Raw genomic sequence first — 23,533 nt, forward strand, 5'->3', positions numbered from 1 at the left:
TAAGAATCAGAAGAAGCAGTATTTCCTTGATACCATACATTGCATGAAAAACCACATTAATGACCAGTAAACCCCCGCAACATTCGTTGATTATCCACCATTAACGGCCAGTTTATGGGGAATTTCGCCCGCTCGGAATATCGTCAGGAACGGACCATCTGTCGGCGGGGGGCGTGGTTATTCACACCTTCGTGAAGGTGCGAATACCACACACACACATGCCAATATATATATATATATACACACATATATATATGTGTGTGTGTGTGTGTGTGTGTATATATATATAATTTTATTTTAATGATTCATTTATTTGACGATCCACCTTCTGAAAACTGCACTACCACACAGTAGAACACAAAGAACACTGTTGACAGAAACATGTTGAAAAAAATCTTATAATACAATGCAGTCAAATAATACAACACATCAACAAGGAACAGCAAACAACCAAATAAAGCCAGTGACTTCTGGGGACTGGGCCACACAGCTGGTCCCTGGTGCCTGGAAACAGAAAGGAAATCTGCAGAGGGGTTCCCTGGTAGAGTCTCTGGGTTGGGCCACGCCGCTGGTCCATGGTGCATGAAAAAAAGAGTCTGTCTAAGGCCTCTGGAAATGTTTCTTTGCTGCCTCTGGGTCATACTGAGTTGGTGTCTGTCGCTTTGAAGGAGAATCGATGTGCAGCCTCTTGCGGTGTGTCGCCACACACTTTTGGTCGCTCTCCAGCCACCCTTGAAGTGTCTGGCAGAGTTGGGAGAGCGTCTGACTCTTCTATGACTCTGTTGTGGCCTCTGCCATTTTCTATGGTGTAGTCTGCTGGAGGAGCAGCATCACTACAGCTGACAGGGAGAGGCTGGACAAACTCATCAGGAAGGCCAGCTCTGTGCTGGAGGAGCAGCATCACTACAGCTGACAGGGAGAGGCTGGACAAACTCATCAGGAAGGCCAGCTCTGTCCTAGGATGCCCTCTGGAAGTGGTGGAGGAGGATATATTCTGAAGTTTTTTCTAATTTGCATGCACTTCTTATATTAATCTGCTCTACTGATGCTGCTGTAATCTGGAATTTCCCCTCGCGGGACAAATAAAGGAATATTGAATTGAATTGAATTGAATTGAATTGACTGCGGAAAGATGGAGACTTTACTATCCACCCAGCTTCCCCTTCCACGGTGTCATCCTCCTTATCGGACATCATGTCAGCAGTGACCGCCTGCCAAAAATCTATTTCCTACTGGGTGGCTAGGACATTCCTTCTTGCTTCCAGCAGCTGTAAATACAGGTATTAATATAATGTTAATACTGCTAAGAAACAATAACACATGATAACATATGTGACCATGTTTGTCAAAAACAATGTAGCTAATAAATAAAATTCAGCCCATTTTTACATTGTTGTGAAAATAAAGCGCCATTTGTAACTCTTACCCGCTTCCTTCTCTGTCTGCTGCGAACTGAAATCTTCAGAACTGCTGCCTGAACTGAAAGAGCTGGCTGGGCATACCTGAAGCTCCTCCGCACCGTCTCATAATATGTCTTACAGGCTGCTGGAAGAAAATATATATTCATTTGAAATAATTAAGACAAGCTTTAGGAAAGTAAAAACAACAACAACAAGAAACAACAGAAAGTGGTTAAATAAAAAAAAAACCTTACATAAAAGGACTCCTCTGTCCACACCATCCATGTCTGGACTCCCAGTTAAGGTGGCCATCAAATGTGATGTCACCGCTTCGTTGTGGGTCATTGTGCAGATGCCACACCATTTCCTTTAAAATCCAAAAATACATTGTAATGTTAAATGTAACGTGAACGGTTACCAAACGTTCGGAGCATAGTGCAATAAGAATAATAAAGGTTTGGCGGCCTAAAAACTGCACAATGTAGTATTAAATGCTAACATTACTTACTGCAACTTTTGGGTTATGCACTCGTCTCTTCCTCTTCTGGTCTTCTCCACAGCTGCAGTTCAGTTGGGGCTGCTCCTCCAAAGCAAGCAGTCTGGCTTTTATCTCGGCCATTTTCTCCTTTTAAGTCAGCTGATCAGCTGCGTTACCTGTCGAGACAATCCACTGAAGGCACTCAGCAGTTTTTTCTCTAAGTCATTGTTTGGACTTTCTGGATATGGTCGCTCCCCAGCCAGGCTGTCCACTCGTCGCAGAGGAGCGCCTTCTGGGGTGAACTGAAGACGACGTCAGAGTTAAAGCTTAGCAAGAAAGAATCCACGGCTGAAAATGAAACTGTTTGTAAACCCCGCTGAACTTATATGCTCCTGTCTTGCCAGAAATTCCGAGAGCGCGACCTCGCATGTGATTGGATGCCTCCTCTGACGCAAAGACGTCTGCGAGGTATTTCTAGGATGTAAGCAAACATTTGGATGCTGCCACAACAGGCAGATTTCTGCTCAGCTACATCCAAAATGGATATCCCCAAACCAAAGAGAAAACGACCTCGGCACGTCTGTGAACATTGTGACCAGGAACTCTCTAAGACGCATTATTATGAGCATAGAAAATGCTATTTTATCAATGGAGTTTGGATTAGAAAAGTTGGGGGAACTTCACAAGACCTGCAGCTGTTAGGCAGTTATCAGCTTTTTCAGCTATTTGCATCTGCATTCCCTTGGCAGAGAAGAGAGTACAAAATCCAGCTTGTAAAGTTACATTCAGTGCGACATCACACTGACATTATCACACACATACATAGACACTGCATGCTTGCCAAAAAAAGACAAGTCATAGAAACCATTAAACTCTATTATAATGAAGTGAGTGCAGTGCTGACCAGCTTGTAACACTTTTTGTCTGGTTTTAAAAGTGCTATAGATGTGAGGCTCAGTTTATAGATGTGAGGCTCAGTTTAAATGTTAGCTACATTAGAATTTGATGTATTTTACTGATCGTTTAGTGTTATTTACCTTCCTTAATGTTGAGTCAACCTGGATCTTCTAATACCAGAAACACAAAATTTAATGCATCATTAATGTAACGTGTTATAATCTAATATGAACTTTGTATTTTCCCAGACGGAACCGTAGATGACCAGATCACTCAACCTTTGGGAGATTTCAGTGCAACTGAAGAGCTACATTCACAGACTGAAAACTCAGATAACAGTAATTTAATGTCAAATTACATTAATATGTGTACATGTAATGCTTCACATGGTGACATGATTATAATGTAATCATCGTGCCTTTGCTTGATAATTGCTTGACAATTTTTGTTGTGTAGAAAGAAAAACATGCTGTTATTTTGCTAGGTATTTTGATTTTCTATTTTTGTATCTGCATATTTTATAAAACATGTAAACTTCTTTAAACTGTTTGACATCATCGAAAATTAAAAAAAGAAAAGTTACTTTGGTGTGTTCCCTTTTTATTCCTACTTAAAGAATCAGCAGTGGACTGACACTGCTGGAATTTTGCTAATCACACAACCATTTTTCATCTGGTGTTGTGGTGGCAAAATGCGAAAAATTGTGACAAACTGTCGCTGCTTTAATTTTCACAATTTGATTTAGCAATTTAGGTGGAAAAAGGAAGGCTTTTGAGAGTCAGGACACTTATCCCATATGTAACCTATAAAATTATTTCAACACACTTTTAAATCCTCATGAAAAAAAAACTTCGTCTGTATTCTGTAGGCACAGAACACACACACACACACACACACACACACACACACACACACACACAATCCCAATTCGCATTTGTATAGCTTGCAACATTCACATTTGCATTTTAACACTTCACAGTCACAGGGGCTGAGAGGGAACTTCCACAGCAATATACAGTGATGATGATTGACGGAAATAGTACTTTTCATGCAGTGATAGGTGTGAAATATATTTGTCAATATTTCTGAGGGTGAACTGTCAAATATACTTTCTAACTGGATCAAATAACGTGCTAACAACAACATTTCACAGTTTCATTTGAGGTGTTCTTAAGTGTTAATTTGTGGCTACCAAATAATGCATCTCCTGTAACTTCAGTTTAGGTCTATATCAAATATTCACACAGTTGAGCCGAAATGCCACATAAATACATTCTGATGAACCAATTTGGCTTCCAGATCTCAGATGAAGATGCGGTGTATATGCATTAATTGGCAGATGTGTATTTTTTAACCTCCCTAGAATTGAGTGTCTGCCTTTGAAGACAAAGTTGTGGAGTGGTGCAGTATTGACAAATGGAGATTTTACATGCTGAAAATCCCATTAAAGACCAGGGTCAGCCTTCAGTTTACAGTAATAAATCTTTTTTTCTTTTTTTTCTAGGCAGAATCCCATATTATACAAGTCATTCTGCACTATACAGTGTACAAACTATGGAGCTAGAACAGTGAATTTTAAATTTTGGCATCAAAAAATAAAATTTGGCATGGAAAAGGAAAAAATATCTTTGAAACACTTAAAAGGAAAAAGTTACATGGGCACTGAAACAAGTATTGTAACTGAAAAATGTCCCGCTGAAAAATGAAAAAATTTTAAAACTCATTTTATTTTGATATATTTTTATTAAACTTTTCAGTGACAATCTTTTGCTTTGAGGGTTGAAGGGAGGGGCAAAGAGAGTGTGATTTACATATCTGCATACTAAGAAGAAAATGTCACTCCTCTGAACCTTAGGTCCCCCTGAAACTGAAAAGTAGCGACGCTGGGGGGAATTGAGTATCATTGAAAAAAAAGACAGACACAAAGGAAAAAAAGTTCTGAGACTCATTGAAAAACACATGAAAATAAAGAAAAATTGCTTTTAATGATAGTGTTTTATTTTTCAGCGCAACAATCATTAGCACCCTTAATTGATTTGATTTGATTTTATTTACTGACCACACAGCTAGGCTGGTGGAATTTGCTTTCAGTACAGCATGGTACAGGTTCCAACATTACATTAAACATTTAAACACTGAATATACAGTATAACATAAACAGACAACAAACAGACACATTACATGATACATAATACATGAGGGTCCTGCTTAATCCTTGGCGTTGAGAGTTCAGAATGTTTATTGTGATGGGAATGAAACTGTTTTTGAAGCGGGCTGTTCTAATGGCAATTGTCCTGAAACGCCTCATCCTGAAAAACCACTGTATTAAAGAACAGAAAATCACCTTCGCAGGGAAAACTCCCTCAAAGTAAAACGAACCAAAAATCACAGCAGAGGGGAAAGTAGCAAAATAAAGAAAAACACAAAATCACCACAAGGGATATAACTTACTCGAGAAGGAATGACACTCAAAGTGTCCAAGAGAAAACTCACTAGAGGAAAACACAGTAAAACACTGAGAATGCTGAACACACGGAGAGAGGCAGGCGATCGTTCAGGAGCGAGACTCATGTGACAAGAGCACAGAGAATAGTCTGGCACAGGAGTCAAATCGGAGACGGCTCAAGAAGCCAGGCTGATTAGCAGATGAGGAGCAGGTGTGCCTAATGAGGCTCGCTCCTGAGGAGATCGGCCCCCCGTCTCTCTCTCATGCCCTACCTGCTGACAGAGAGGGAGGAAAAGAAACACTGTCAGCCCGGAATGGGGGACAAACACAAAAACAAAATCATGACAGTTCTAGCTGTACAGACACACGCTCTTACAGTGTGTAAATTTTATTTCCTTCTCCCTCTCTTTTAGTTGAATTTCTGACTTTTATGCTCTTGTAAGTTCACTTTTGTCACTAACTTTGTACTGTGCAAAATCTCTTTGTGTTGTGATTCCGTAGAATCAGTGAATTAGCTGAACCAGTGGAGCGGAAGAACAGCCGGGAAACGAGGAGTCGTAACAACAAACGGTTTTAATAACGATCCAAGAACTAGAACACAAAATCAGCCCAATAAAACAAAAGAGTCACTACACCGTGGTGAGTGGGTAGGAGAAAAAACCTAAGCTAGGGTGTAACAGAAAGAAACGAAGGAACTGAAATACTGATTACTCAATCAGATCTCAGATAACAGGTGAACACAAAATCAGCCTAATGTAACAAAGAATCACTACACCGTGGCGAGCGGGTAGGAGAGCTAAACACACAAGACTAATAAGAATAGAAACCAAAATGACAAAGACCGAACTAGAACTAACAAGGCAAGAACTAAGATAGACAAGACAAGGACAAGCAAACAGGCTAAAGCCTAGTTTATGCTTCTGCGTCGCGGCGACGCCGTACCTACGGCGTACACCCGACGCCGTCACTGAGCATTCGTAGTTCTGCGTCGAGGGAACGCGTTGCTCCGCAATTCACCGCCAAGCCGCTAGGGGGTTGTGGCTGTGTCTTTGTATGGTTTCGGGGGGCTCTTGTCGGATCCCCGTGTTTCGCGAGATTTCGCTCCACAAATTGTTGGCCATTTGGCAGTCTTTATACTGCTGCGAAGAGGAGTTGTAGAGGTGGTCATACTTGCGTACCTCCTCGATAATTCTTTCTTCGGCTTGGTCCATTTTTTCTTGTAGCTCTCACCACAGAACTTTGAAAATGGCGGTGTTGTGCTGCGACCATAGGGCTGCGACTGAACCGAAAATTATGTTCCTCGACGTTCACGTCACGACGCATCGACGCGTCGACATGACACGTAGTCAGGATTTTCTGGAGGTGCGCGTCAGGCTACGGCGTAGGGTCCGCGTAGGGGTCTGCGTCGACGGCGTAGGTACGGCGTCGACGCGACGCAGAAGCATAAACCAGGCTTCAGGCGCAATGACTAGGAGAGGAAAATGGCTGGAGAGTCTAGGCAAAATGCTTTGACAATCTGGCAGCGTGGCAACACTGCCAAGCTGCTTAAGAGTTGGCGCAATCAGTGGAGATCTGCCTCAGGTGTGTTGGAGACCCACAGCACCGCCAGGCCACACCTCCACTGCAGATGAGGAGAGAGAGAGAGAGAGAGCCATTAGCCAAAACATGCAAAACATAAAAACACACATGGAAAAAGTACAAACTATAACACTTTGCTACTTTTTAAGCATGGCTAATTATTTATTCAATAGAGATGTTCATTACATAAAATAGTGTTCTGAATCAGATCATGTATTAATAGAGACTAAATTCTATGATTGGGCCAATTGATTTCACTGCCCATTATCACTAAGAACGTTATGACTTTTAAAAATATGTGTCATACCGAGCAATGGGGTCAACCACGCCTCCTCACTAAGGTAAAAATTTTGGCCCCTTCCTTACTCAAAATTTCTCAAAGAATTTTCCTAAATCACTCCTAAACTAGCTACTTGTTCCTGCTCTCTTACAGAACAGATTCTTCTCCTGCTTCCTCCCTGCTTTGCTTACGTTCTTTCGCTGATATACTTCTTATTCTCTGCCTGGATACTTATACATGATGGAGGCTTACATTAATGAAAGGAATGGAAGGCTACCACCATATTTTTTTTATCACTTTGATTATTGCTCAGTACTGTGTGAGTGTGACCTCCAACCAGTACAAACCTTTTTGCTTTGTCTGTGACTGGAAACCTGGGATCAGGACAAACATAATATGGCAAAATCAGTGAGCTGTGGGTGATTGAGAGGATTGGACAGCTTGAAAAAAAGATTGAAACGTTGCATCAAATACATGAGAATGAGCAATTCATTGACTCTGTAGCAGCCTCTATACATGTTGATTCCAATCTGACAATTAAAAGCCACATCTCATAAGCCTGACACCATTCTGACTGTGAACTCTCTCATCAGGAATGTAAGAATGGCAAAGACTGAGAATGTCACCATAAATGATATGTCTCTCAGGGAGCTGGCAGAGCTGTTACTTACCATCCTCTCTACACATCCTGTGACCGGAATATTATTATTCACATTGGATCATTTGACACTCTGCCAAAGAAAACTTCTCGGAGGTCCTGAAAAAAGACTCTTGCCTGCTACTGGAGAAACTGATCGACTGTCAGTCACAACATGTATTCATAGCAGGCCCCATTCCAAACTTGGGGAAAGGAACTGACTCCTAGCGGAATACATGGCTGACATCAGAACGCTTCAACCATGGGATAACGTTAATTCACAATTTCAATATCTTTTGTATGTAAAGACCACTTTAGGCTGGATGGGGTACATCCAAACACCACTGGTTATAGACTGCTCAGCAACAACCTGCGACATGCTCTTGGCATGCTGTAGAGAGATGAGAATCCACAGATAGGCGCCAAGGTCTGACCCTCTGCTTTACATCACCCAAGGCATTTAGTGGATGTCTCTGTCCCAGTCAGGGATCCAATGTTCCCTCTTCATCGTGTTCTCCAGTGACCCAGTCTCCACAACAATCACCTAGAGCTTTCAAGAAAAGCTGCCATACAAAAGATCAGCGAAAATGGTGAGCTACTAAACAACAATAAGCACACAGACATCATCACTCAGGTGTCTATCAGAAATGGAACAGATGCAACCATGGGGAAAAAAAAAATCATTATTGAGACTGCAAGACTGTCACTGAATCCAACTCATCCATATCATGTGTTGACCCTGTACCTATACCTACAGCATTTTTAAAGCAGACGTTTGACAGTGTTTCATTTCCTGAAGATTCTAAATGCATCTCTACAAACAGGTATTTTCCAAGATGCACTTAAAACCACTGTTGTAAAACCATTACTAAAGAAATCCAATCTATATAGTAATATACTCACCAATTCTAAGTTGATATCCGACCTTCCATTCATCAGTAAGATACTGGAAAGATATTTCAGTGCAAATTAACTTGTTTCTTAAAGACAATACTATCCTGGAGGAATTTCAGTCAGGCTTTAGAACATACCACAGCACTGAAACTACTCTGACTAAAATAATCAGCAACCTCAGACTAAATTCTGATGAAAATGAGGTCCTGATTCCTGTTCATTTAGAGAAAGAGAGAAGAAGGGATGCATTTCTCAGAGGCTGAAAAATTCAGTTTTGCTGAATCATGCATCCACCACTTTCTCTTTAGTCACTTCAAAATCAGTGTTGTTAATATCTTGAAAGTGTGAGTGGGCTGCATGTGACATTCCCTTGGCCAAGGATAGGAGGGAATACATTTCTCTCCAGCTGTCACAAGCGTGGTAGCAGACAACATGACCCAGATGTAGACGCTGTGACATGGTTGAGTTCAAGGTGTTTACTCAATACAAAAGTCACAAAAATGTCAATAGGCATACTGTTGGCAACAGGCAGGCATCCAAATCAGGCAAAAATTCCAAAAGCACTGAGACAGAAGGCACTCCTTTAGTAGGATATTGGCAACAGGTAATCTGTAGGTTGCAGGCATACAAGATATACATAATCAAAAAGTGCAGTACTTCCACAACACAGATATGGCTTACACCAACTTTAATCTCAGGCTTGGCATAGACATTACTGATATTTACTGGGAAACAGGAAAATAGATGTGATAAAATGCAGGCAAGTTGGACATGGAAGCAAAGAACAACCTGGTACAGAGTGAGTGTGGGAGAGCAGCTTAAATACTAGACTGAGGCTACGTTTACACATGGCCGGCTATTTTCATAAATGGACATTTCACCCTCTCTGTTTTCAAAAATAACATCGTGCACACGTGTCCGTTTTCAGAAAACTTTTTGTTTACACTGACCCATGTATGTATGCCGTCAGGACATTCCAAAACTGTAGGTGGCAGTGTAACGAGAAGCCCAAGCCCACGTTAGCCAATCAGAATCCCGAAAATAGCAACAACAGCAACGAATCACTTCCTCTTTCTTGTTTGAAGAAAAATGGCACCAGGAATGTGGTGTGATAAGTTCATTTCATTTGTAGCAGAACTGGTCTGTAGCTGACCATCATCCCACCATCTTAATACAATTAATGATTATACACTGAAAAAACAAACTGTTAGTATCTAACCAATAAAACTGGTGTAACAATTTGCACTCATTTTATTTGAGTTGATTTTAACCATTACTGTTGATACATATTATTTAGTTCAATAGCTAAAATGCACTTGAAAAATTAGTTAAATTCTAACTCATTTTTTACACATGTAATTACTGAAATAAATTATTTGCATGTTATTACTGAAATTATTTTGCTGATTTTTTTTTTTTTTTTTTTTTTTTTTTACATATGTGATTGCTCAAAGAAATTGTTTAAATTCTTACTATTTAATATAATTTAATTTTAGACACACAAAACAATATTGGTATCAATAATTATTTAATCAACCAAATGGAAATACAAAGAAATCCTTTGCACATTCAACAGTTCTTTAACTGGAGAAAAAAAACATGCATTCAGGATTGCTCAAAAAAGTATAGAGGCATGCTGCTGTGTAACTATGTTCCCCTTTGAAATAGGTACTTCTCGTAAACTTGGTAAACATTTAAACTTAAAGCTCACTTGAAATTAACCACTGTTTAGTCACAATAAGTACAGAAGTAACATCTGGTTTAGTGTACATCTTCCTGAATTAACCCTAAAGATACAGATTAGTTTGTTATCAATTCTAACATAAAGATCTTCATTCTTAGTTCTTATTCTGTCAGGAAAAGTCATTATCAGACGTCAACCATCCATTTTAGATGTGATTGCAAAATGTGCATGCACAATTTCTTATTAGATACTGAATGGGCCAGTCAGTACTGGTCTGAACAAAACAGTGTTTGGTTAATCCAAAAGCAGTTCACTCTGGCTAACAAGTTTTGTAATACAAGGATGTACAAAAATATATACACCCAACACCCAACATTGTAATAAATCATCAGATCCATTTCCAAACTAAGCCAAGCAATATAAGTATCCAAACCACTAAATGTAGCAAATTTACACAACGTTCAAGCAATCAGTCTTCCACAGTAGTATGCATGTATGAAGAATGGAAGGCTGCTCCATTGCTGAAGAGTAAATTGTCTTTTATCTCCAGTCTTCAGGGTTCAGGGTGATAAATTTGGCTTACCAGGTAAACAGAACATTGGCAAGGATCAAAACAAATGTGAAGCACATTAAGTTCCAGGAATTACAAACCCCAAAGTCCTTTTTTTTTCTTTGGAGGACAACTTTATTTTTAATGAAACAATAAGTTTTTATAATACAATACAATATGTTACATTCTGATTTACATTCGGTTCAGATTTACAGTTGTCCTACCATAACCATTTTTAGTGAGACCTTGGATCAATGTAGCACCACATATATAGTGTAACACCTCACACATAAAATGCAACAAGGTGACAGACAGACAATAAGTGAGACAGAGAGACAGACAGACAGACAGACAGACAGGCTGACAGGAAGTGAGTTAGGACGATAACAGAACTGACAAGATGGGACTGGACAGTTGATAAATACAAGGATGTATTCTTAGTAATTGACTATGATAATCTGTGATTTGTATTGGATGGTCACGGTTAAATGTTGAAAGAGCTTTGGCAAAACATGTTATGCTTGAGTGTTGCTAGTGATTGCCTATGTGTAGGATGGTAAATGTGGGAGCGAAAGGAAGAATAAATAAATATGTGATGTGAAAGGAAAGAAGAAAGAAAGAAACACACACACACACACACACACACACACACACACACACACACACACACACACAAGGAACGGAGTATACTTATACTCCGGGACAGTAGGTGGCGGTATACACTTTAAAGTTGGCTTGTAGTCTGCCAGTGCACGAAGAACATGTAGAGAGTTCTTTTTTTTTGTGTGTGTGTGTGTGTGTGTGTGTATGTGTGTGTAAGGCTGGAAAGGTCCGGACATTTCGAAACTTCACCTTTAGGCTCTTAAGCGGACCTCGGCAATGGAGCATGTGGCAGAAAGGACACCATATATGAAAGTAAATACGTTTACTTCAATGGCACAGTGACTGACGGGAGATAAGGACGAAGGACGACAAGACTTTGGTATGCAACAATGAATTTATTTTCCATGAGATGGCGTTTCAGTTTTGGTTCGCATGAATACTGACGTTACCTGTTAATGTTGTTGCTTGTTCAAACTTTGTGGCGACGCCAAATGACAGGCTAACGTTGCTCATCCTGACAGCAGTAACATATTTAGCTACATGGCTTCATTTGGCTTTATGCCTGGCAATTCCGTACAGTTTACAAAGGGCTGGCAGTCCTTCGGACTATCAGGCCTGATGCTCCCCACCTCAGGACTTTCTTACTGAAACTGCACTTCGTCACCAATACCCTAGTTCCCAAAGATGTCTTAAAGGTTATTATACTAAAATAATGTGTGAAAACGGAAGATCAGTAATATGTCGCTATACATATTTACTTGTCACTATTTTTAAAAACTGCAGTTTGGCAATCTTGATTTAAAATCGTATGTCAGCTATTAAGTGGCTAAAGTCTCTCCCTACATGCTGTAAAGTTCAGTACACCACACAATACGAGAACCTTCCAAAAATACAAGCAATGATGCAATGATGATTTTGTAAAATTTATCCTCAATCTAGCCAGATGCCGTGTAAGGGTACCTTAGTATTTAGAAATCATCATGGATGTATTAAGGAAAACTGGATATAGCATTTTAAAGTATTCATTAAAGTACATATCCTGCAGCCATAATTATCTACTAGCTTATACACTGTTTCCCGTAAATTTGGAATAATTTTGTTTTCAGACACAATCCTCTGTTTATTCCTATTTAAAAGCATCAGTATTCACTTTTGACCAGGTGCAATGATTACATTATGTGTCCCAATTACCCAGGTGAAATGAATTCATGTATAACATTTGTTTGGTGCTATGAAAGACAAGATATTTGCTGTGTTGTCTGTTTCCTGCCTAAAGCCTATATGCCATAGGCCCATGTTTTCTGAATTGCCTTAAATAATTTTAACCAAATTTGACGCAGAACTTTCCTCGGCTATGCCTCATCCCACGCCGCTGGCAATACGGCAAAGAGTGTTTGCACTCTGACAGGATGAAGATAAACAAGCCGATATTGCTGATTTGCTTGGAATATCCCAGGGCAATGGTGTGTAAAATCCTCAAAGTTCATTAAGAGGAGGGTCATTTTAGGCCATGAAAATCTCCAGGACGACCACAACTGACTACCAGACGAGATGATCGGCAGCTGCTTAATCTTTACCATAGGAACCGGAAAATGCCAGTGAGCCACCTTCATCGTTTGTGGAGAAGACTAGGGCTGAACGATTAATTGCATTTGCGATAATATCGCGATATGATAAAACAGGATTTCCTAACCGCAGCTTGCGCGATTACAAGTAGGTCACGAGACGCGAGCTACAGCGAGTGGAGCTCTCGGCCGCACCAATTTTTCATCCTGCCCGTTAGCCTGTTGCGCAATGGCCTCTGGCTCAACGTTAGAAACTGACACCATTGAGACTTTAGTCTCGAAGAGGAACAGCACGTCGGTGGTGTGGAATCATTTTGGTTTCAATAAAGAAGATGTTGCGCAGCGGCAGGTGTTGTGCAGAACATGCCGTGCTACCGTTGCTACTTCACGGGGTAACACTACAAACTTGTTCCAGCACTTAAAAAAATACCACAAAACCATGTATGACAATTGTCTGGCCAAAACGCCGAGCACCAGTGCGCCTGGCAAGCCAAGTACCTCAAGACAGGGATCACTGACCGATATGTTTTAAAGTGTCACCCCGTATGAGCGCACTTCAAAACGGCACGGGGAAATCACTCGGGCAATAACAGAGTGAATAACAGCTGAATGAATGGATGAGGCTCCAGTGTTTTGGGCACCGATTACATCTTGCCAATGGTAAGTTATCATGTCCAGGGTTCTAAATTAACACCCGCCAACCCGCCAAATGCGGGTTAAAATTCATATTGGCGGGTGTAAATAAAAACTTACTAGCCAATTTGGCCGGTAATGCATTAGGCAATCATGTCAGTCAGAGCCGCTCAACAGTTCTTTGTCATTTGTCCCTTGACAGTCCGTCCTACATTTCCCATGAACACTGTCGTAATGCTACGTGATGACGTACAAGACACCCATTGGCTGTGCGCAGGCACACTACAGTCTGTAGTGCAACTGGCGCGAGAAACCACGGAAACGCAAACACAAAGAAGAAGAAGAAGAATGAATGGCGGCGTATAAACTGTAAAAAAGGAGACTGAGCTAGCTAAAAGTAAAAAGTAAAGTTAAACTAAATGCTGCGGTGGTTGGGACAGACGTCTAGGGGCGAGAAGAGGAAGGAGGCAGGGGATGAGAATGTCGACAAAGTGTGCGAAACGAAGAAAAGAAAGTTTAACGCTAAATGGCTGACAGGTCGTGAATGGCTTGTGTTTGATCACGAAAATGCCGTCATGTTTTGTAAGGATTGCTGCCTGTACACGAAAGAAAAAAACAAGACGAATAATTTTGTGGTGGGGACTAATAATTTTAAAGTCGAGGCAGTAAAGGACCATGAGAGTGCCCGAAGTCATCAGGAGAGCCTAAGGAGTCTGCAATACTGACTGCTGCACTATTTGTGTTTTCTAGTTGTACATACATAATTCAATTTATTACCAATGCAATTTTTTGCAAGTGTTTAAGTCATGGCTGTTACTTATATATATTTCTTATTAAAGAAGGAAAGCAGAAACACTTTAAGTTGAAAGGAAAAATACATTTTATTAGGAATGTAATGATACTAAATACTTACTAGAAAAATGTCTTTTAGAAAATAATAAATCTGACAGCATTTTTTGTTTATATAAATTAAATGTTTGCACTGTCTGTGTATATTTTGTTTCATGTGTTGTACTTTCTGTGCATTTTTCATGCCAACAATGTAAATAAAATGATCAAATGCATTCAGTGGCACTCATAATCTCTCTTATTTTCACCGGGAAAAAATTTGGCTAGTGGAAATTCTGATTGGCTGGTAACTTTAGAAGGTCACCAGCCACATTGGCTGGTGATCAAAAAAGTTAATTTAGAACCCTGATCATGTCGTGTGTGTGTGTGTGTGTGTGTGTGTGTGTGTGTGTGTGTGTGTGTGTGTGTGTGTGTGTGTGTGTGAGAGAGAGAGAGAGAGAGAGAGAGAGAGAGAGAGAGAGAGAGAACAAAACTGTTAGATCAATATGGCAGTGGCATACGCAATGAGAACTTTAGTCTGTGTGGTGTGTTGTTGTGTTCTTTTGATAAGTGAGGTAGATCTATATTATAATATTCAATTTTTTGTCTAATTTAACAGTGAATTTATCTGTTTTTTTATTTATAACTTTATTTACTTTGATTCTACAAAATATTTTCAAAGTAGTCGAGGCAAATTCTATGTTGTAGTTGTGTGAAATGTAAGATACATATAATTTTAATTTATTATTTTTTTCATAAGACTGTAAACTTTGCACTGTTTAAAAAGTGCATGCCTTGTGTTTTTACTTTTTACACTACCTTTTTCTTACAGTGACATTGTTTAAATTACTTAAATGCACCGTGGCAACACCACAGATTTGTTGTTCTTATGTTTCTGTATTCTGTAATGAGCAGTTAAATAAGAATGTCATTTATTTCAAGTCATACATCTTTTAATTTAATTCTAACAAATTGGCCCAGCCTATGGGAAAGAACATTTTATACAAAATGTATCTAATATTGTGTTGGTCAGATTTAAATCAATCATTATGTTTTTTTTGGGGAAAAAAAAGAGGATAAAATAAAAAAATCGCATATTAAATCGCAGTCGCAATATTGGGGGAAAAAATCGCAATTAGATTATTTTCCCAAATCGTTCAGCCCTAGAGAAGACACCATGAAATCAATGTTTCCCGCCAAACTGTAAATCGAACGTTCCTTCAGCATGGTTACCGAGCAAGAGGAATGACCAAGTGTCCACGCCTAACTGTTCAACACAGCGTTGCGTGACTTCACTGTGCTAGGGAGCACAAAAGATTACAGCTTGGACACTGGTAACAAGTTATCTTTACAGACGAGAGCCGTTATATCCTTAACCACACAGACGGAAGACAACAGGTTCTGCGATTACGTGCCGAAAACCTTCGTAATGACTGCATCCAGGAAACCTCTCAAGCTGGTGGTGGCTCAGCCTAACCCTACCCTGCAGTGAGAGAATATCTTGATGCAGAGGGGGTGCAGCAGATGCCATGGCTCGCTTGCTCCCATGATATGAACACTATTGAGCATGCCTGGGATGCCTTAGGCCAAACCATCAATGAGAGGGACAATATTCCTCAAACTCTACAGGAGTTAGCCCAGGCTCTGACCGAAGACTGGAACGCCCTGCCCACTGAAAACACCAACAAGCTTGTGGACAGTATGCCATGATGTCTTAATGCCCTGGTCAGAATCAGAATCAGAATCAGAATCAGAAAAAGCTTTATTGCCAAGTACGCTTTTACACATACGAGGAATTTTTTCTGGTGAAATTGGTGCATGACACATCTACTAAAATAAGAGCATGAAATACAACAGTTTAAAGGTCTGTGTCAGGGGTGGCCATACTCGATATTAGTGACTGTGTGACATTTGAAAGAGTTATATTGGACATTCATATGCATGAAATCTTTTTCAATATGTGTTTCCTGTTAAACTGACTAAGGCTGAGGAATTTAAACAAAACCTTAATCCTATTGTTTCAATACCCCCAATTATATTTAAGCCTGACTACAGTTTGTCAAGGCTAATTGTGATTTCATTTTCATTATGATGTGTTTGGAAGAGGTTGATTAAGAAATTTTTGACCAGATATACACTTCATCTGTCAAGAATAAATCACATTGTCACAATCACTTCATGAAGAGGTAAAAATTATTTTATTCCAACTTTATTAGCAACAGTGTATATGTTTTGTTGTTGTTGTTTTTGCTGATGCTTCGTACTATTGCACTATCCTTTTTGCTATTGTAACATAGAAATGCAAATTTCCCTGCTGTGGGATTAAAGAAAGATTATTTTACTTTATGTTATCTTCCAGTAGTGGTTTATATCTTGACCAGAGTTGGACTAAAAGACTGATCAGCTGACAATGACAATCCAAAAGTGACCTCTGTGCTTAATGGATTACTAGTATCAAATTAAATCTCTAAATCAGATGTAACAGTAAATAAAGTAACTTCTAATATAAATGAATTATTAAAGGCTTTTGCTGGTGCATTGCTATATTTTTTGGTATGTTACTGTCATCAACTATTGATCAGTTGTGTGAGACCTTTAGCACATACATGCATCATTTGACCGCATGCTCTTGCACATACATGAGCATTCTCATGTGCCTGTATGAGATATAAACAAAATGGCAACCAACTCATCCATAGGTTGCTCCATAGTGGTAGTGGTCAGAAACTCCACAGGGTACCTTTAAGTTCCTTTTTGCGCAAGTTGTCTCATGCTAACTGTTTTTCACAGATCATTTCCTGACATAAAGAAGCTGCAGAACAGAAGGATGAGCTCACTGCACAGGTTGGTGACAAACTGTTATTGATACTGATGCTCAAATTCCTGTTATGTTTGATCTTCAGTTACTTGGGATGTGGGATGCAGATGTTAAACAGTTCTCTTAGGACTTTTTTTTACAGTCAGACTGACATATGGTATAGCTATGCTTGAACACAATAGTTGGACACTAAGTCTTAGTGTCCTCTTAGTGTCCCCTCTAGTCCTCTTAAAGAGGAGGTAACACTTCATGCAATTGCAGCTGTAATAAATCTGATTTTGAAATCTGTTTTTAACTGCTATTTCAAGAACAGCCTTTTTCAGCTCACAGGCCTGTTTTTGTCAACAGTTGGAGTTAATTAGATATGAGTAATCAAATGTTGTAGTCTCAGAATAGTGGCATGTGACATTGTTTTTTGGTGAACACACAGATGCAAAGGACCATACTGTTCACCACACTCCTTATAACGTGTGTGGTATAGCATGCACATATGAGGTGTCTTGTTCCGACAGCATATTGTGATTTGACTCAAATGACCGTATTTTACATCGTGCTGTATGTACGCATAAACAAACACATACATATATTTCTGTTTTTACCACCAGCTTCCACAGCCTAAAGGTTACCACTTTGATCTGTGATGGGTTGAATAAACCCAAGCAGGTTTGCTGTGCAACTGCTCTACAGCATGTGTTTGAATTATTATTAGACCTCTGCATCTGATCCTCCTGCTGTCCTGGAGTTGCTGTCATTTTTATGGCTGTGTGATATTATTGTTGGTGCTGTTACATAGTGCGCTGGTTACAGATTCCACCAGCTTGGTGGTTTGCTTATTAAAAGGAACTGACTTTAATGACACACCCACATTTCAAGGTTCAAGGTTTTCATTTGTTATTGCACAATGAAATGCAGTTGTAGCACCCTCCATGCTATACATACAGAAAATATGCTGAAATAACAGAAACTGGACTATGAAATAAAACCACTGAATAATAGTAATAAAATAAAGTTAAAAGTAGTACACAGAAAGTAGGGTTGAGCCGGATACTCGTTTCAGACGAGTATCAGATACAGTACAGATAAAGCATTTTTGACGAGTATGAGCATGATGGGAGCAAAACTCGTCAATTTCCGTGCTCATGCTGAAGGAAAATCCTTATTAGGTACATGACTGTCTTCACGCTCACAGCTCTCTTCAGTACTCCTTAGGTTTTCTTCAGCTCGCCTCTATTTCGGTTTGTATGATATTTAAAGTTACTTGGTGAACTTGTTTCGTAACGTACTTGGTGTATTTGACAAGACAGAGCTGAAGACGGCTTGTGTCGTGTCGGTCACTGCCTCCACACCGGTCAGGTTTTTTTTTTTTTTTTTTTTACCATCTGCTTGCTCTTAGTTTGGCTGGTGATATAAAGTCAGTTGGAAAACTTTTCTCGTACTGAACGCGGTGCTTTTGAGAAGAATACAGAGAACAAGGCTGACATATTATTTCCCTGTTTGCCATCACTGGATGTTTGCATGAATCACAAGTTCACACAGATCATTAAAAAATAATCACTTACCGACCACTTACACACTTACACACATATAGCAGAACACACAAAGTAGCCTATATTAATATTTTTATTGTATATCAATTTCAGACTTAAATTAATGTACCAATTTAAGCCCCACCCATTTCCATTAGGCCCCACCCACTCCGAGTACAGATACGGATACAGAAAATTTAGATGGTTGAACAGATAAAGATACAGATAGTGGTGTTCTTGCTCATCCCTGGTAATGGCAAAATGTTCTATGGACTGATGAAACTAAGACTGAACTATTTGGGAAAAAACACACAGCACTACATCTGGCGTAGAAAGGGCATGGCATATCATCATGAAAACATCATCCCAACCGTAAAGTATGGTGGAGGAAGCATCGTGATTTGGGCCTGCTTTGCTGCATCAGGGCCTGGCAAGCTTGCAGTCATTGAGGGGGAGATGAATTCCCAAGTATATCAAACAATTCTTCAGGATAATGTGAGAATGTCTGTACATCAGACTGTGAAACTGTGTAGAGGGTGGGTGATGCAACAGGACAACAACCTAAAATACCCTAGCAAGTCCACAACAGAATGGCTTCAGAAAGACAAAATCCACCTTTTGGAGTAGCCAAGTCAGAGCCCAGACCTCAACCTAATAGAGATGCTATGGATTGACTTGAAGAGAGCCATACACATGAGATGTCCAAAGAATATGACAGAGCTAAAGCAGTTTTGCCAGGAAGAATGGGCTAACATTCCTCCTCAGCGTTGTGCAGGTCTGATCAACAGCTACAGGAAGCGCCTGGTTGAGGTTATTGCTGCCAAAGGAGGGTCAAGCAGTTATTAATTCTGAGGGTTCACTTACTTTTTCCATTGCTATTTTGAATGTTGAATGAGTGTGTTCAATAAAGACATGAAAGATCAGAATTGTTTTGTGTCATTATTTTAGACACATTATGTTTGTCAAACCCCTTGACTTACATGAAGATCAGGTCACATTTTATGACAAATTTATTCAGAAAACAATGAAATTCCAAAAGATTCACATACTTTTTCTTGCCACTGTTTGTGTTTAGCTTTCTTTTGAAAATATTTAGCAAGCTGGCTTCCCTTATACCTATAGGTAGTATGTTCCAAAGCTTTGGGAAATAATTGACAATCACTGCATCCCTGATTTTCTATCAACTGTTGCTGGTAACAGCATCAGACATAAACCAGCAGCAGACGAGTACAGTGTTCTTGAAGGTAAATAGTGATGGGAGGGGATTGAGCAATGTAGCTTGGTCCTTGGCATCAGAAACTAGGATAACACAAAGATTTGTAATCTCAGATTTAATTCATTGAGTTGATTTCCCCAGATTATTAAACAGCATTTCTTTTGTTCGTTTCTTCTTGTCTTTGGGCTGACAAGGATGATTTCAGTTTTGTCTCCATTTAACTTCATCAAATTATTGCTCTTCCATTAATTTATTTCCAAAAGACAGTTTGTAATGGAGTCTATAGTTGAACCATCATTTGGTTCTCTAATGATGTCATCAGGTGGCAGCATGCATAGTGAGAATAGTAATGGGCCAAGGCAGCTCCCTTTTACAACCCCAAAACAGATGTTATGTTTTGACAGATGACACATGATTTCCAAGACTGACATAAAACTTTCTCCCTTTGAAAATGGTTTAAAACAGGTTAACACACAGTGAGAAAGACCAACCAACTTTTCAAGATGATTGATTGAGATGTCATGGTCAGTTGACTCAATCAGGTTGCTGATTATTTTAGTAAGAGTAAGAGCAGTTTCAGTGCTTCGGTATGTTCGATAGCCTGACTGAAATTCCCCCAGAAGCTTATTTTTGAAATTAATCAATTAATTTCTTAGTTAATTTGCATTGAAAGGAGGATTTTTTCCAATATCCTACTGATGAATGGGATGTTGGATATTGACCTGAGCACATGACCACAAGGTTTGGTTTCTTTAGTAAGGGTTTACCAACAGCTGTTTTAAAGGCATCTGGAAAGACGCCCTGTTTTAGAGATGTATTTATGATCTTTAGAACATGGCTTGACATGCTGTCAAACACCCACTTTAAAAATGCTGTCGGTTCACGGTCAACGCATGAGGTGGAAGGACTCGGTGACAGTCTTGCAGAGCTCAGTTAACATAAGACAGGAGAATTTTCTCATGTTTTTTTTTTTTTTTTTTTGTTACAGGGTTTTCTGAGGTTATCTGTATTTGCAGTTGTTTTGTTTTGGAAGAAAAAAAGAGTTCCCAGCTTATATTATCAACATTTTACAATGCTTGCTTACCACCAAACAGCAGACACACAGAGTTAAAAGAGTAGCTGGTGAACATAAAGAGTTTGGTCTGTACCACCCCTATATGGAAAGTGTCCTGAGACAACTTCTGTTGTGATTTGGCACTGTATAAATAAAATTGAATTGAATTGAATATAGTGGATCACCTAGCAACTGAGTCTCGCGATATTTCCCTCAGGAGTTGGTAGAGGCGAAAAACACAGCCAAAAGGGAGTGAATATTGGACTTGTATTCACCAGATACTCACACCACTCCAACAAATTATTTATTTTATTTATTTATTGAATGGGGACAGTGTACAGCTCAAATATACACGTCACTATTTGATGCACCATACCAGATGATAACGTCAAACTAATTCGCATCTTTAGTTCCTTTGCAGGCCAGAGCAAAAAAAAAAACTGTCAAACAGTAGAGTAGAAACAACATTCAAAGTTATACGCGAACGAACACAGAAGAGAAGCAATACAAAAATACGTACAAAAATTTCCAAATCAGTGAGTGTAGAGTTAAGTGTAGCACTGTTCAATATTTGTCATCACATGCTAATATCTTAGGTTATCCTGTTCAAGTGCAATACAACATATGTCATAAGTAGTTTTCTCATAAGAATATTGGCAATAATGATTTTTTTATGGCAGTTGGATTTTTATGGCATTTACTGTTTTTTATAATCTGTACAAATGTACACATACATAGTTGTTTTTCAATAAAGTCTTATCTTTTCTCTGTGTGTGTGTGTGTGTGCGCGTGCGCCTGCCTGTATATATGTCATTGTCATTGATTATGTCAATCCTTTCATCTTTGATGAGAATATCTGCATTGGGAGGTTGTAACGTGGTTTTAGAAAAAGAAAAAATTCTTGTTTACATTTAGTCACAGACATGATTCATCAAGCCAAGGTGTGATCCTTTCCAGTGGCATCATCTGCATACGTTTGCAGTTGTACATCATGACACTGTTGAGGCTAAATGTGGAACACTCATACGCCACACCTGTCAACAGTGGGATTTCAAATTAAGGGGAATTTTTGTGTCCTGCACTGGTCGTCCAACTACCCTTACCACTGCCACATCCGCCTTACATTTAGACAAGGGCACACGCAGTGAATCCTAAAATCACCACAAGGCAACGGTTTGCTTTAAAAAGCCAGATCAACAAGGATTAGGATAATTAGTTCCTACATTAAGTGTCTCAAGTTAGGTGTTTAGAATCAGATAGCTGGTTGAAAGTGAAATGCTCTGAACATCCCGGCATGATATAAATGAAAATGCGAAAGGGTATATAAATTCAACAATTAGTTTGTGTGTTGCTTGAAGGACAAATACACGTCACTGACACATATTGCTTCATTTGTGTATTTGAGAGAGATTACTGGCAAGTGAGACAATTGGTTGGAGAGGGTGATAATGAAAATGGATAGGAGAGATAGTATAAATACAGTCTTTGGTGGAGCATGTTTCTGCTTCTCTTGGACACGCTTTTGCTTGGCAGATTCTTCACCTTTCCCACTGCGTGATACTCTAAAATCTCTGTGGCGTATTTTACAAACAGCACAGCTTGGACCAACGTTGTTCTTCAGTAAGTACAGATAAGTCTCCTCCTATTTGGTGAGATACAACCTCAAGACTTTTTGGCACGTACTTTATTTCTTTTTTTCTCTTCTTCCACCATTATAGCATATTTTCCATCTTGTTCTCTCCCAACTTTCTTTTTTTTTGTTTAGAAAGGTTAAAAATACATGAGACTTACATGAAAATCTTTAAACGGGACGACAACGGGACAGAAGGTTAAAATGCAGGAGAATCCCTGGAAAACAGAAGGGGTCGACAGGTCTGCCCATTACATACTTCATGTTACTGGACAGTGCGTCCCAAATTTCAATACATTGTATCCTGTTTGATGAATATGAAGACCTCCATGCCAGTGCTCTAGATGACAAGTTACATTTCCAGAGTCTCGATATTACAACATCATGATTAACTGTAATACATGTACTGTGTTGTAATGCTGTAATGCCTTAAGCAGATCTAAAAATACATCACCAACAACTCCTCCTTTATCCAGTCATGATTTAATTAATCTATTAAGTGTAAGGTAGCAGTGTCGGTGGAATGATTCTGTACTGTAAAAGATGTAGACCAAAATTGCTTATGTTCAGTTGTCTAATGTCATATTTTCTCTGCAACATTGGTAACACACTCATTGGTCTATAGGTACTGGCTTCAAGGTGGTCTCCAGATCTGAAAACAGTTGTGACAATGGTACATTTCCAGTCATCAGGGAAAGAGCTGTGTTTAGAAGACAAGTCAACTAAGAAAGGGGAAAAGTAATAATATCTGTGTGATTAATCAAACGTGTTGAAATTGAAAAGCATCTCTACTTTTGGCACTTTTGATTTGAGCTG

At 39.4% G+C, this 23,533-nt stretch overlaps 1 protein-coding gene and 1 long non-coding RNA gene across 4 annotated transcripts in view; one reads left to right on the forward strand and one right to left on the reverse strand.

Annotated features, from left to right (window-relative positions):
* Positions 1-480: 480 nt before the first annotated feature.
* LOC143323819 (uncharacterized) lies at positions 481-1,741 on the reverse strand. 2 transcript variants are annotated; one of them, XR_013077414.1, is made up of 4 exons: positions 1,655-1,741; positions 1,427-1,545; positions 1,248-1,268; positions 481-766 (listed from the first exon to the last, which is right to left on the reverse strand). It is a non-coding gene; the product is annotated as an uncharacterized LOC143323819 (long non-coding RNA). The 2 variants fall into 2 exon arrangements; XR_013077415.1 differs by having other exon boundaries at positions 1,427-1,542; positions 1,655-1,686.
* Positions 1,742-11,627: 9,886 nt separating this feature from the next.
* Positions 11,628-23,533, forward strand: part of nlrx1 (NLR family member X1) — a 35,838-nt gene continuing 23,932 nt past the window's right edge. Inside the window, exons 1-2 of one of the 2 annotated variants that reach the window (XM_076734603.1) lie at positions 11,628-11,826; positions 17,264-17,317. In XM_076734603.1, coding sequence (XP_076590718.1) covers positions 17,301-17,317 — 17 coding nt within the window. In that variant the 5' untranslated portion in view covers positions 11,628-11,826; positions 17,264-17,300. The remainder of the gene's footprint in view (positions 11,827-17,263; positions 17,318-23,533) is intronic. The other variant, XM_076734602.1, reaches the window with a different exon arrangement.

This window comes from Chaetodon auriga, chromosome 7 (assembly GCF_051107435.1).
Source record: "Chaetodon auriga isolate fChaAug3 chromosome 7, fChaAug3.hap1, whole genome shotgun sequence".
In the NCBI taxonomy this organism is placed as follows: Eukaryota; Metazoa; Chordata; class Actinopteri; order Chaetodontiformes; family Chaetodontidae; genus Chaetodon; species Chaetodon auriga.